The 12,125-nt window shown below is 39.9% G+C and overlaps 1 protein-coding gene across 14 annotated transcripts in view; it reads left to right on the top strand.

Moving 5' to 3' along the window:
• LOC137656632 (uncharacterized) overlaps positions 1-12,125 on the top strand; it is a 425,700-nt gene that overhangs the window by 208,078 nt on the left and 205,497 nt on the right. For all 14 annotated transcript variants that reach the window (XR_011046976.1, XM_068390814.1, XM_068390809.1 and 11 more), the window contains one exon: positions 6,366-6,513. Coding sequence is in view for 13 of the 14 variants with exons in the window: in XM_068390814.1 (XP_068246915.1) it covers positions 6,366-6,513 (148 nt within the window). In the remaining variant the exon portion in view is untranslated. The remainder of the gene's footprint in view (positions 1-6,365; positions 6,514-12,125) is intronic.

Below are 12,125 nucleotides of genomic sequence, written 5' to 3' on the forward strand. Positions count from 1 at the left end.
CAACCAGTGCAAACAAAAACTATTAAACTGAAAAACGAAGTCATTGCCAGGAACGAAAATGGCATGAGTGTTTTGGATCTTGCTCTTAAATGCTCTATGGCTAAGTGAAATAATAAAGGGAGCTAATGTTGCTAAAGGAGTGACTACTTTGATGAAGCACAGGCCTCAGATACTTGAGGAAGTAGAGAAGTTATTACTTATTATAAATGAGAAACATTTACGAGGTAATAGCATTAGCAAGGCACTTAATTGTGAAAAGGCACTAGAAATCTATGAAGATTTAGTGAAGCAAACCTTTGTTACAAGTACTACCAGTGATTTTGTATTCAAGTTTGAAAAGTATAAGAACAGAAGTGGAATACACAGTGTAATAAGGCATGGAAAGGCAGTGAATTCAGACGAAGAAGTAGTCAATAAATTTGTCGCTGTGATTGGTAAACTTTTAACTGAAGAAGGTTATACACCTCAATAGCTGTTCAGCGCTGATGAAGCTGGGTTGTTTTGGAAAAAAAAATGCCGAAGGGAACCTTTATCACAAAAGAAAAAGAAATAAAATGTAGGCTTTCTCTTATGCTGTGCATTAATGCAAGAGGAGATTTTAAGGTTAAGCCATTGTTAGGTTATGCCAGCAACTGAATGGTGTTCAAATAGAACAATGTTATAAAGAATAGATTGCCTTTACCGAGTGGGTGCATAAAGTTTTTGCACCAAATTTGAAAGCATATTTGCAAGAAAAGAACTTACGCTAAAATGCCTTCTCTTGTGAGATAATACTCCTGCTCACCCTCCAGGCTTGGATGAGGATTTAGTCGAGGAGTTGGACTTTTTTCAAGTTGAATATCTACCGCCTAACTCTTTTGCTACAAGCCATGGATCAACAGGTAATTTCTAATTCTGAGAAATTATATACTAAAGCCTTGTTTTGGAAGGGCTTAGAAGTCACTAATGACACTCAGGTAACTGTGAAAGAATTTTGGAAAAATCATTTTCATAGTCTTAATTGCTTTAACCTAATTGATAATGAGTGGAACCAAGTGATCCACCATACTAATAATTCAGCCTGGAAGAAAATATGGCCGGATTATGTACCAAAGTGCGATTTTGAGGGCTTCAGTGACAAAATTGTGAATTATGTTTCCTTGGGACAAAGAATGGTCTTGGAGGCTGACAATAACGAAATCCACGAGCTAATGGAAGACCACAGTACTGAGCTTACTACAGAAGAGTTGGAACACCTTCAAAATGAACAACGAAAGACTTTGGCTGAAGATATGTCTTCTGGGGTGGAGGAAGGGAAGGAGGATATCCCAAGTTCAGTTATTAAAGAAGTGTGTGCTAAGGGGGGGGGGGGAATTAAGTTCAAGTTTTTGTTGATAAAACTCATCCTGATTCCGTAGTAACCATTACAACTGTAAACCTTTTCAACGATAATGTAATGTTGCATTAGTGTAAAATTCTACAAAGAAGGTAAAGCATCTAACATTGGATCAGTTTTTGATTGAAGAAAAACCTACCCCAAAGCAACAGAGAAGGGAAGAAACCCCCGAACATCAATTACCAGAGGTTTTTTATGGAAGGGGATTCCCCTCCTTGCAATAACTCGTCCCTTCCTCTCCACACTGCCATCCACTTACGCCATCATATCACAATAAAAAAGGTAAGTTTTCTTATGTAAAAATTACTTCTAATGTTATCATTTTTATTGAGAGTTTTATGTTATATATTTTTATGCTAATATGTCATATCAATAGCAAAGTATTCACTTCTACATTTTTGGTAATGGGAAATAATGATTCAGTATTTGAACGAATCGGTATTCGACCATCTTTATGGAACGAATAATGGTGGAATACTGCGATATAACTGTATATAAAATTTAGAAGTATAATTTTTTTTTATCAAGATATACAGTATTGCATCAATAATCTGTACTTTAATATTTACAATACTGTATATAGTAATATACTAACAGAAGGGTAGATCGAATAACTAGGTTTGGTACAACTAAGCTTTTAGAAGAAGAGCACTGAGAAACATTTGCAATTGAATGTAGGAATCGATTTGCAGTCTTAGAAACTTTGACACTAAGAGCAGACAATTAATGAAGAATGGTGTGATATTACGAATATATATCAGTCAGTTGGTAGTGAAGTCTTGGGACACGCAGTTACAAGGAGAAATCCGTTGATATCAAATACTACTAGGGATACTATAACCGTGAGCCAGAGACAAAAATTGATAGTTGAAAGTTTTCGAGGAAGTAATGAAAATTACAAGGTAGAGCATGCTAAGTATTCCAGTATTGATAGTGGGATCAAAAGAAAAGCCAGAAATGACCGAATAGAATATTTAGACAGTAAAGCAGATGATGCTGTCATAGCTATGAATTCAGGAACTGGCTCTGGGGTAAGAATTGCTCATAGAATTATTAATGAAATCTCAACTGAGGCAAAGAAGAAGCATATACCCATCAAAAAGAGATATGGATCTGTTATAACAACAGAAGATGAAGAAAGACCAGGGATGAAACACTTATGTGAGGTTATGAATTGGAGTTACGAAGGGAATAATTTGATTGATATAGCTGAAGCTGGGGAAGACCTTGATGTTTCCATGAATGCATTCAGTGCATTTGAAGTTGAACCTATCGTGAAAATAACTCGAGATGGAAAGCCCCTGGATACGATGGAATAACTGCCAAGATGATACCAGGCGAAAATGAAGCGACTCCCAGAATACTTCCTTTACTTACTTCTTTGATAGCTGCTTTTTCCGGTCCAATACAGCAGGAGAACCTCACTCTCTACAGGACCTCCACTGTTGTTTTACCTAATTCGTTCAGAATATTTATTGTTTCAGATCACGTATTGTTCATTTACTGTTAAATTGTCAATGCTGTGAGATTTTTTAAATAAGAAAGTCTTCAGTTTCCTCTTGAAAGCCTTAATGTCTTCAATCATTCGATTGTTTCGTGGGAGCTTATTATATAGTCTTGGGGCCGCATATTTAAAGGCTCTAAAGCCTAAAGTAGACATATATCTAGGTTCCAACAGTTTGAAGCCATCTGTAACTATTCTCGTGTCAACGCGATTTGTTGGCTGCGCAATATGTAGCAATTCTCTTAAATATTTTGGACGATCAGTTCTGATAACTTGGTAGGTTATTGTACATATTTTAAATTCAGTTCTTTCTCTAGGTGGGACACCTTTTATCAGTCTTGCTCCACTGTTTATTATGTTTTGTAATTTCTTAAGTTAGACTTTTGGTAAATTGTAATAGATAGAGTTGCAGTAGTTAATCCTGGTAATAACACAGTTTATCATAAGTTTATTTACAGAATTTTTTTCCAGGTACTTTTTTATAAATGCAATATTTCTTAGATGATAACCAGCAGTTTTTATTACATTATTTATTTGGGCATTTAGAGACAGGTTACAGTCAAGAAATACACCTAGATCTCGAACTTTACTAGATATCACCACCGAGTCATTAGTTATGTTCATTTGAATATCACCCAAGTTTTACATGCTGTTTCTCTTACCCACCACCATGAATTCACTTTTGTTCTCATTTAATTTTAGTTGTTTAAATGTCATTTAATTTTAGTTGTTTAAATGTCATCCATTGTCTAACACTATCAAGGATTCGGTTTAGTGTTTCAATAGTGTCATCTATATCATTTATGGATAAGTAAAATTGTGTGTCATCTGCAAATATTTTGAACTTCATGCCATGCCTTTGTAGTATTCTCGATAGACCAATAGTATAGATGCAGAATAAGAATGGGCCAAGTACCTTCCCCCTGGGTACCCGTCTGTTTAACCCTGGATAGGTATCGTTATTTCACCACCTTAAATAAGAATCGTGGGTCGACTTCGACCCGAGGTCCAAAAAAAAAATTAATAGAAAGCTCATTTACAAATCAATTCATAACCTTTTATTAGCAAAAAATAAAAAGAATATTCTAATCTTCAAAAAAGTAAATAAAAGCCAAGTCCAAAATAAATATTTATTACAAATAAATTAAAAAGATAAGTATGCAAAAATGACTTAACAAAAAATGTCACCTAAAATCTAAATATGGAAATAAACTAAAACTATTACAAGCAATTACTCTATGATAATTGAACACCATTTGCTGAGATCCAGGGTTGGGGGGGGGGGGGGGGGGTGGACCAAAAGGGTACGACTCTTGAAATGAGAATTTTTTTTTTTTGCTAAAAAAATCTATCTTCTTTTCACATAGTTAGTGACTGAAATTTTCACAGGATATTGTATTATTATTGTACAACAAAAATGTGTAAAAGAATCTGCACTTGGATAATATTTAATATATTATAAAGGTTTTTTTTTTGGGGGGGGGGGCTGAGTTATATCATGAATTCTTTCAAGACAAATCCTTATATCCATTGCTGAGTATGGTATTTATGCATGAAAATATTAGAAATTTTATAAAATTAGAGGAATACATAGATCTATGCCAGATTGTGTCAGATATGCTCACAAAATGGCTGCCAACGATGCCACCTTGGAAGGTCAAATATGCTACACGAAATGGAGGAAGATATGTCAATATCAGCGAGTCATTTATTTATACAATTGTTGGAGGATTTAGAGAAAAATATTATTGATGCTAGAATGAAGTTTCTAGATTATTTTGCAATTAAAACAGATAAAATAATGATCATAATTAAGTTATCATAAAGTTACAAACTTACAAAAACAGGAGAAATTATAAGCTATTTTATAAAAACATACGGGGTAGAAGACATTTACAAACACTTTACAACAATCCTTTTTTATACACGCCTAAATACTTCTGTACATTCGATAATTATATAAAAACTTTATTACACAACTTACCATAATAAGGTATTAATGGGTCGAGCTCGACCCAAGGGTATCTCAGAAATAGCACAAGGAAAAGAGCTGGGCTGAAATGCATCCTCACCCAACTGCTGCACACACTGAACTGAGGTCTCGCAGGTCGATATCACTCACAACCAATACAGATAAAAATTTATGGCAAAAAACCTCAGGTCGTATACTACCCACCACACCTATCCAGGATTAAGGGTTCATATGGTGAAGAGGAGTTTCCAATTTGCACACAGTAATTTCTACCAACTAAGTAGTCTTTTAGGTATTTGAAGGCTTGATCTTCAATGCCGATGGACCGTAGATCATTTAGTAGCAGTTCATGCACAACTGTATAAAAAGCAGCACTGAGATCGAGTAATATTAAGATACCACATTTATTTTCATCCATCATTTCTAGTATATCATTTACAACAGAGGAGATGGCTGTGTCTGTAGAGTATAGTTTTCTGTAAGCAGATTGGTTGTCAGGCAAAGCTTCTCTTACTTCTAAGTGACTGACTAGTTGTTCAAGAATTACATATACAAACACTTTTGAGACAAAGGATAGATTTGAAATAGGTTACAAGATTATTTTGTGGAATGTGGCACAAAGAGGCAAAATCTAATGAATGGGAGTTATAAGTGTTGTGAAAATGGCAAAAAATGAGACCTGACTGATTGCAATAATTACAGAAACATATCACTTATGTCAGTTATGAAAATATATAGTATGCTTATTCTAAAGAGACTGGAAAGAAAGATTAAGGAAAAGCTGAGAGATGAGCAAACAGTATTTCGAAAAGGTAGAAGTTGCACTGACCAAATTTTCCTTTTGAGACATGTACAGCATTGCATAGAATATGGAAATCCACTTTGATGGCATTTGCGGACTATGAAAAAGCCTTTGATAGTGTGCACCGGCCAATTTTGTCGAGAGTCCTGCATTGTTATGGAATTCCTGCTTAATATGTAAATTTGATTGACAGTTCATGAGCAGAGCAAGTGCAAAGTTAATGATAATGGAGTCCTATCAAATGAATTTCCAGTGAACATCAGAGTGCTCCAAGGGTATGTGTTGTTGCCTATGTTGTTTTTCCTCCTTAGGGAGTTTGTAATATGCAGAACAGTTGGGGGTGGTGGAGTAGGATTAGATTGAATTGGTGCTAGGAAGTTTGCTGACCTAGTGTGGTTTCCTTGTTAGCAGAACACCACAGGATTTGCAATACTCCACAAGGGACTAGAAGAGTTGGAAGACCTAGGCCTACATGGCTGAGGACTATGAAGTGCAAAGTAGGAGATAGTGAATAGAGAAATATTGAATTAAATGCTCAAGATAGAGACAACGCAAAATCTAACCGGGCCCTTTGCGTCAATAGCCGTAGGAGGAGATGATGATGATGATGAGGATGCATATACTAATAGCACATGGTTTTTTATCAATGTATATTGTATTAATATAATTGTATTCTGTAACTTATGAACTAATTGCCATAAGGATTTTGCAGTAACATTTCGATAACTGTTGAGGCTACACCTTGTAAGGAACCAGCCAAAGATAGTCCAGAGAGACCCAAAAAGGCTCCTCCTACAGCTCCTGACGTAACTCCGGTTGTCTGTCTCCAACCAGAAATTCCTTTTGCTGATGCTTCTCAGGTAAGTTTTTTTTTTTTTCTATGTGATTGTGTTCTCTGTGGTTAGTCTCGGACTTGTAAATTGTGAGTAAGGTAGACAAATGGTTTTGTGTGCTTATAATTGGATTTTTAGTCTATTCCTAAGTTTGATGGCAGTTGCCTGTTGCTCATTGGTGGTAAAGGGTGCATTTACATCAAACAACTCATTACTCGTTACTTGACATGTTTTGATCTAATTATAAGACGACTTCAATAATCCCTGAGTATGGTATCTGTAACTATGCTTGAACTATTATTTATTAAAAAATTCTTTTAATTTCACTTAACAGCCTACATAATTGATATCAATTTCCTACAGTAGCGTTACTTATCGCATATTAGGTAAAAATCATTACAAGATGTACATGAAAACAAAATTTATAAAGATTTGACACCAGTACATGGGATTTATTATCGTCCAAAGTGAAAGTGAACTAGATTTACACAAAATAAAGGTGAAAAAACAGTATTCAGTCTTCCTGGAGAGAGATATTAAGTGGCGATGTACTGGCTGACGAGAAACTGTATCTAGTGTTGTAAGCTTTTGAATACTTTTGACCTTGGCAGTAACAAACTGATTACCTCTGATAGGTTGTTCTGTCCTTGTCTTGTAAGAATCGCAGACCACTTGATTTTGCCTTGTTTTGTCCTATCTGAAGGGGAATATAGTGAGCTAAGCTCTTACCTACCTGTGGGACTTCCTATGAACTTTCCACAGTGGGCCACACACAAGGTGCACCCAGTCACTTTTGTAAATGTAGACAGATCTCTGCTAGACCTTCCCCTTAGAGGTTCCTTGGGTGGAGGAGTTTTTGACCCTTCCATTCTTGGCGTGCTCCTCCCCCTTCGGTAGGAGATGCATTTCTAGACACTCTGGTTCAAGCCGCAATGTCCCTTTGGGGTCTTGTGAAGGTCTCGCATTGAACTTTCGTGACCACGGGCCTTCAGGCTCTCATAACCTGGGACCTTAGGATTCTTGTTTCGTCAAGTCCTTAGGCATGAGGGATACTGAGCCTTTGAGCTCTGGTTACATTGAACCTTTGGGTTCTCGCAACCTGGTACTTCCTGGTCCTTTTCACGTTGAGTCTTCTCTCTCTCGTGACACCAAACCTTTTGGTTCAGGTTATGTGAAGCCTTCCGCCTCCCGGTTTTTTGTAACCCTTGGACCTTTGGGTCCTCATCGTGTTGAGCCTTCAGGTTTTCGTAGTCCGGAACATTTAGGTTCCAGTTACTTTGAGCTCTTGGGTTCTTGCAACTTCAGTTACGTTGAGCCTTCGGGCTCTAGTGCAGCCCGCCACACTGAGCCTTTGGGTTCTCGTGACCCGGAACCTTGGGGTTCCAGTTGCACTGAGCCTTCTGGCTCTCGCAACCCCGGTTACGCCGACTCCTTGCGGTTCCCGTGGCCCAGAACCTTCGGGTTCCAGTTGTCTGGGCCTTCGGGTTCTCGTAACCCGGAGTCTTATGTCTCCTGTTTCGTGGAGCCTTCGGGCACTCACAACCCCAGTCATGCTGAGCTTTCGGGCTCTCATGACCCAAATCATGCTCAGCTTTTGGGCTCTGATGATGTGTGTCACACTGAGCCTTTGGGCTCTCCTGCCACCCGTTACGTTGAGCTGTCGGGCTCTCGTAATCTGGAGTCTTCGGTCATCCGCTGCGTGGAGCATTTGGGCTCTTGCAACCTGCATCGCGCTGAGCCCTCTGGCTCTCATGGAGCGTGTTACGCTGAGCCTTCGAGCTCTCGTGATTGGTGTTTCGCTGAACCTCTGGGCTCTCATAATCCTCGGTATGTCGACTAGGCTCACGTAACATGGCCTCCTAACTCTCGTCACATTGAGCTTTCAGGATCTTGTGACTGGTGTCATGCTGAGCATTTCGGCTCTCATTTTGTTGGTTACGCTGAGCCCCGTGCTCTCGTAATCCTCCTGGACCTTTGGGTCCCCGTTGCTCGGACCCTATGGGCTCACGCAACAAGGTTCTCGGCAAATTTTTGAGTACCCATGACCTAGAACCCCTAGGTTCTCATTGGCCTGAATCTCACAGTTTGCACGACCCAGAGCTTACACTAAAAGATCAATAGTTGACCCCCCCAGTTTGGTCATCTAGTCCATGCTTGTTTTTATGCTGCATCACACGGCAGAACAGCGTTGCGTGACTTTTTTTATTGACCCTACACTCCCAGCTGATTGCTATCCCTCAGCTAGGCTAGTCTTGTCAGTTCCATTCCTTTTGTTTTTGAACAAACCACCATCATATTTCACCCACCCCTTCCATTAACTAAGTGTTGGGGTAGCACCCAGCTCATGATCATCTCTTTTCACTGGGAAATCCTCACCCTCTGCGATATCAGTCTCAATCTCGCTACCACCAGGAAGGAAGCACAGCAGTAAGAATTTTTACATTTCAGTTCAATTCCTTCTGGCAGGTCTTGGCTTCATTAAACGGTATTTTTCCTCGCTAGGGAGAAAGCATTTGATGGCAACTCCATTCGGGAAAGTGGTCGATGGCAACCCCATGCAAACCTGCCCAATGTATGGTTTATTTTTTAGCAAACCCTCACTTGCGAGACCACCCTTTTTGGAAAACACTTTTTTTTTGGGATGTTTTACATAAATTCAATAACCTTTTTAAGGTTATTCCTACAAACACGGTTTCTACCAATTGTTCGAGTCAGCTGCATGCCATCATTGTGCTCCTGGCCGCAACGAATTCTCGTTTTCCACAATAGGCCTCTTGAGAAATTTTATTTATTTTACCCTTACAGGGTTATTGTCTCGACCGTTTAGTCTCAAGGGAGCAGTGTTAGCCTATGTTTACGAATGATAGAACAAACGTCAATTTCAATATGTTTACGAACATTAAAAACCCCTCCCACAACCGTGCCAGACAATTTTTTCAGTGTATGAACGTTGACGAGCCCTTCCCACAAGGAAGGTAGGCAAACCGATGGATGATTACTACAATAACTGTATGTTTTGTTTGTGAGCATATACACTCACATCTTAAAAAATACTACAGATAGTCAACGATCAAATATTCCTTTGGAAATAATGCTAGGATTCATGACACATACATTATTCCCTCAAGGCTCAAATTTGTTTTCAGAGGCTTACCAAGAGGCAAACATTCTGCATGCCCTATCACAGATGGGCAGGTTCATATGCATGCGAGTGATCTTTCTGCCTGCAAGCGCTTTAGAGCATCTTACAATTAGAACTGTTCTAATACGTTGTAATGGCTATATCCCGTACAGAAAACCAAGTTATACATTATCGTCTACCTTCCAGTAACCAGACATACTGCATATGAACTCTGCCTTCATAGGCAATTCCTTCCTTTCTTTCCGATCGAAGGTCTTATTTTTTAGAAATTCTTGCACCGAAAACTTCTCTTAAGCGTATCCGTTCCCTCTTAAGCCAGTTTTTACTGATCGGAGATGAAGAAATACAAACGTTTCTCATCTCATCAGAAAGAGAAAATCGAGGTTACAAAGGTTTTCAACGCTCCAACCCAGTTCCGGACACGACTAAAATTCGGACTATGCTCGTATGTCCATTCTGCCATTCTGCTCCCCGATCTGTGTTACTGGTCCGTAGATAGATTTATGCACATATTTTCCGTCCAACAATAGATTGAAGATACGTCTAGGTCTTATCCTTTCCGAGTAGTCAGGTGCGTTCAGTAGTTACTGACCTGTCTCTCGTCCGAAAAGCGATCTCTAAGGAGATTCGATGTGATAACATAAACATTACTTGACCTGGTTAACCGATTTGTATCATTTTTACTCTGCCAACCCCCACTAGATTGGTGGCAGTTGGAGGGAGGACAGGATCCTCCGCCTCCATAGCAGAAGCGTGCAATCAGTTGCAAGTCTTTTCATCAGCTCGAGATATTTTCTTGCTACGCAATCTCTCAACCCCTCGGTCGAGCCGAGGAGCATTGACTTTTACTTCAAGAGCCAAGGCTGTTTGTTCTAATCAAGGGAACTTGTTACTCCATAGGTAGGGGAATAACAGTCACAATCTTGTGGTATTGGTGACCACCCTACTGGGTAATTGGTTGATCAGGTAGTCCCTTCCCATTTTCTGATAATCAGAGGAGGAAAATCTTTCTTTATGGCTCCAAAGGTGCCTCAAATCCAAGTGGAATTGAGCAAGCGATTCTGTGGATATCCTGGTTCAACTAAGGTCAGAAGAACTGACAGACCTCAGACAGTGGGTGGCAGACGAGAACCTCCGCAAAGAGGCAAATCTTCTCATCCCCCCCCTTGAAACTGATCCTCTTTTCTGATGCATTAAAAGAAGGGGAGGAGGGCATATGCTGCACCAGTCCATCTCCATCCTTTGGCCTGAATCAGAAAGGTATCATCCAGCAGTAGAAAACTCAGATGGACAGAATACAGCTAGGTGTCCCCATCTGCTCGCATCATTCTTGGTAACAGGAATGTGCTTGCTGACAATCTGAGCAGGGCGACTCAGATAATGTGCTCCGAGTGTCTTGGAATCATATGGTAGCCATCAAAGTCTTAACTTTGTAGGGTTCCTCGACTGTGGATCTGGTCACAATGGGCCTGAACTTCAGTCTCCCGCTCTATTGTTTCCCTGACCTCCAGTCTCTCATGCAAGATGGAATCCAATAACAGTGGGACAGCTTACATGTGTATGCATTTCTTCCATTCTGTCTGATGAGAAAGTCCTCAACTAAGTCAGGATCAGCAAGAACTTACCAATGACTCCAATGGCCCTGCTATGGCATCAAGCAGAATGGTTCCTGGACCTTCTGCAGCTCCCGACGGATCTTCCAAGGGAACTTCCTCCACTTCTCGATCGACTAAAAGAGCCACATGCCAACATCTTCCACAAAGCCGTAGCTTTGCTCCGATTTAACGCCTGGAAACTGTCCATTACCTCCTCTCTGAGAGGCTTTTCCCTACTAGTTGCAGAAGGATGGCTAGACACCTCAGACGCTTTGAGCATCAGTCTTCCAGGTGAAGTGGTCGGTTTTTAGTGACTGGTGTCATAGAGTGTATCACTCCCCTTGATGCCTCTATTCTAACAATAATGGGGTTCCAGGTATACCTTCAGGAGTAAATGCTTCTCTTGTTTTAACAGTGAAAGGCTACCACTCTGCATTAGGTCTCGCCTTTTAAGCTGAAAGGAATAGATACTTCCTCCTCGATGGAACTTTCTATACTCATACGAAGTTATGAGATGACTTCTCCCGAATCGGAACTTAAAACTCCTCCTTGCAACGCGGTTTGGGTCCTTCAGTCTTTGAAGATTCTTCTCTATGAGCCTTTTCATCTGGTAACAGATTGTCCCCTTGCATGAAAGACGGTATTCCTACTCGCTTTGGCTTCGGCCAAGAGAGTTAGTGAGCTGCATGGTCTATCCTCCGATATCTCCCTCTCAGGGAGATGGGGAGAAGTAATACTCAACTTCGGCACTGAGTTCTTTGCTAAGACTCAAAATCTGGGTGTACTGGACTCTAGGTTCATCCCATTCCGGATAGAGAGTCTACGTTCAGTAACCGAAGATCCAGACCAACAGGTTGTTTGCCCAGTGAGGAGTCTGAGGGGTTCCCTTAACAGAAAGGCAG

This window comes from Palaemon carinicauda, chromosome 17 (assembly GCF_036898095.1).
Source record: "Palaemon carinicauda isolate YSFRI2023 chromosome 17, ASM3689809v2, whole genome shotgun sequence".
NCBI classification, from domain to species: Eukaryota; Metazoa; Arthropoda; class Malacostraca; order Decapoda; family Palaemonidae; genus Palaemon; species Palaemon carinicauda.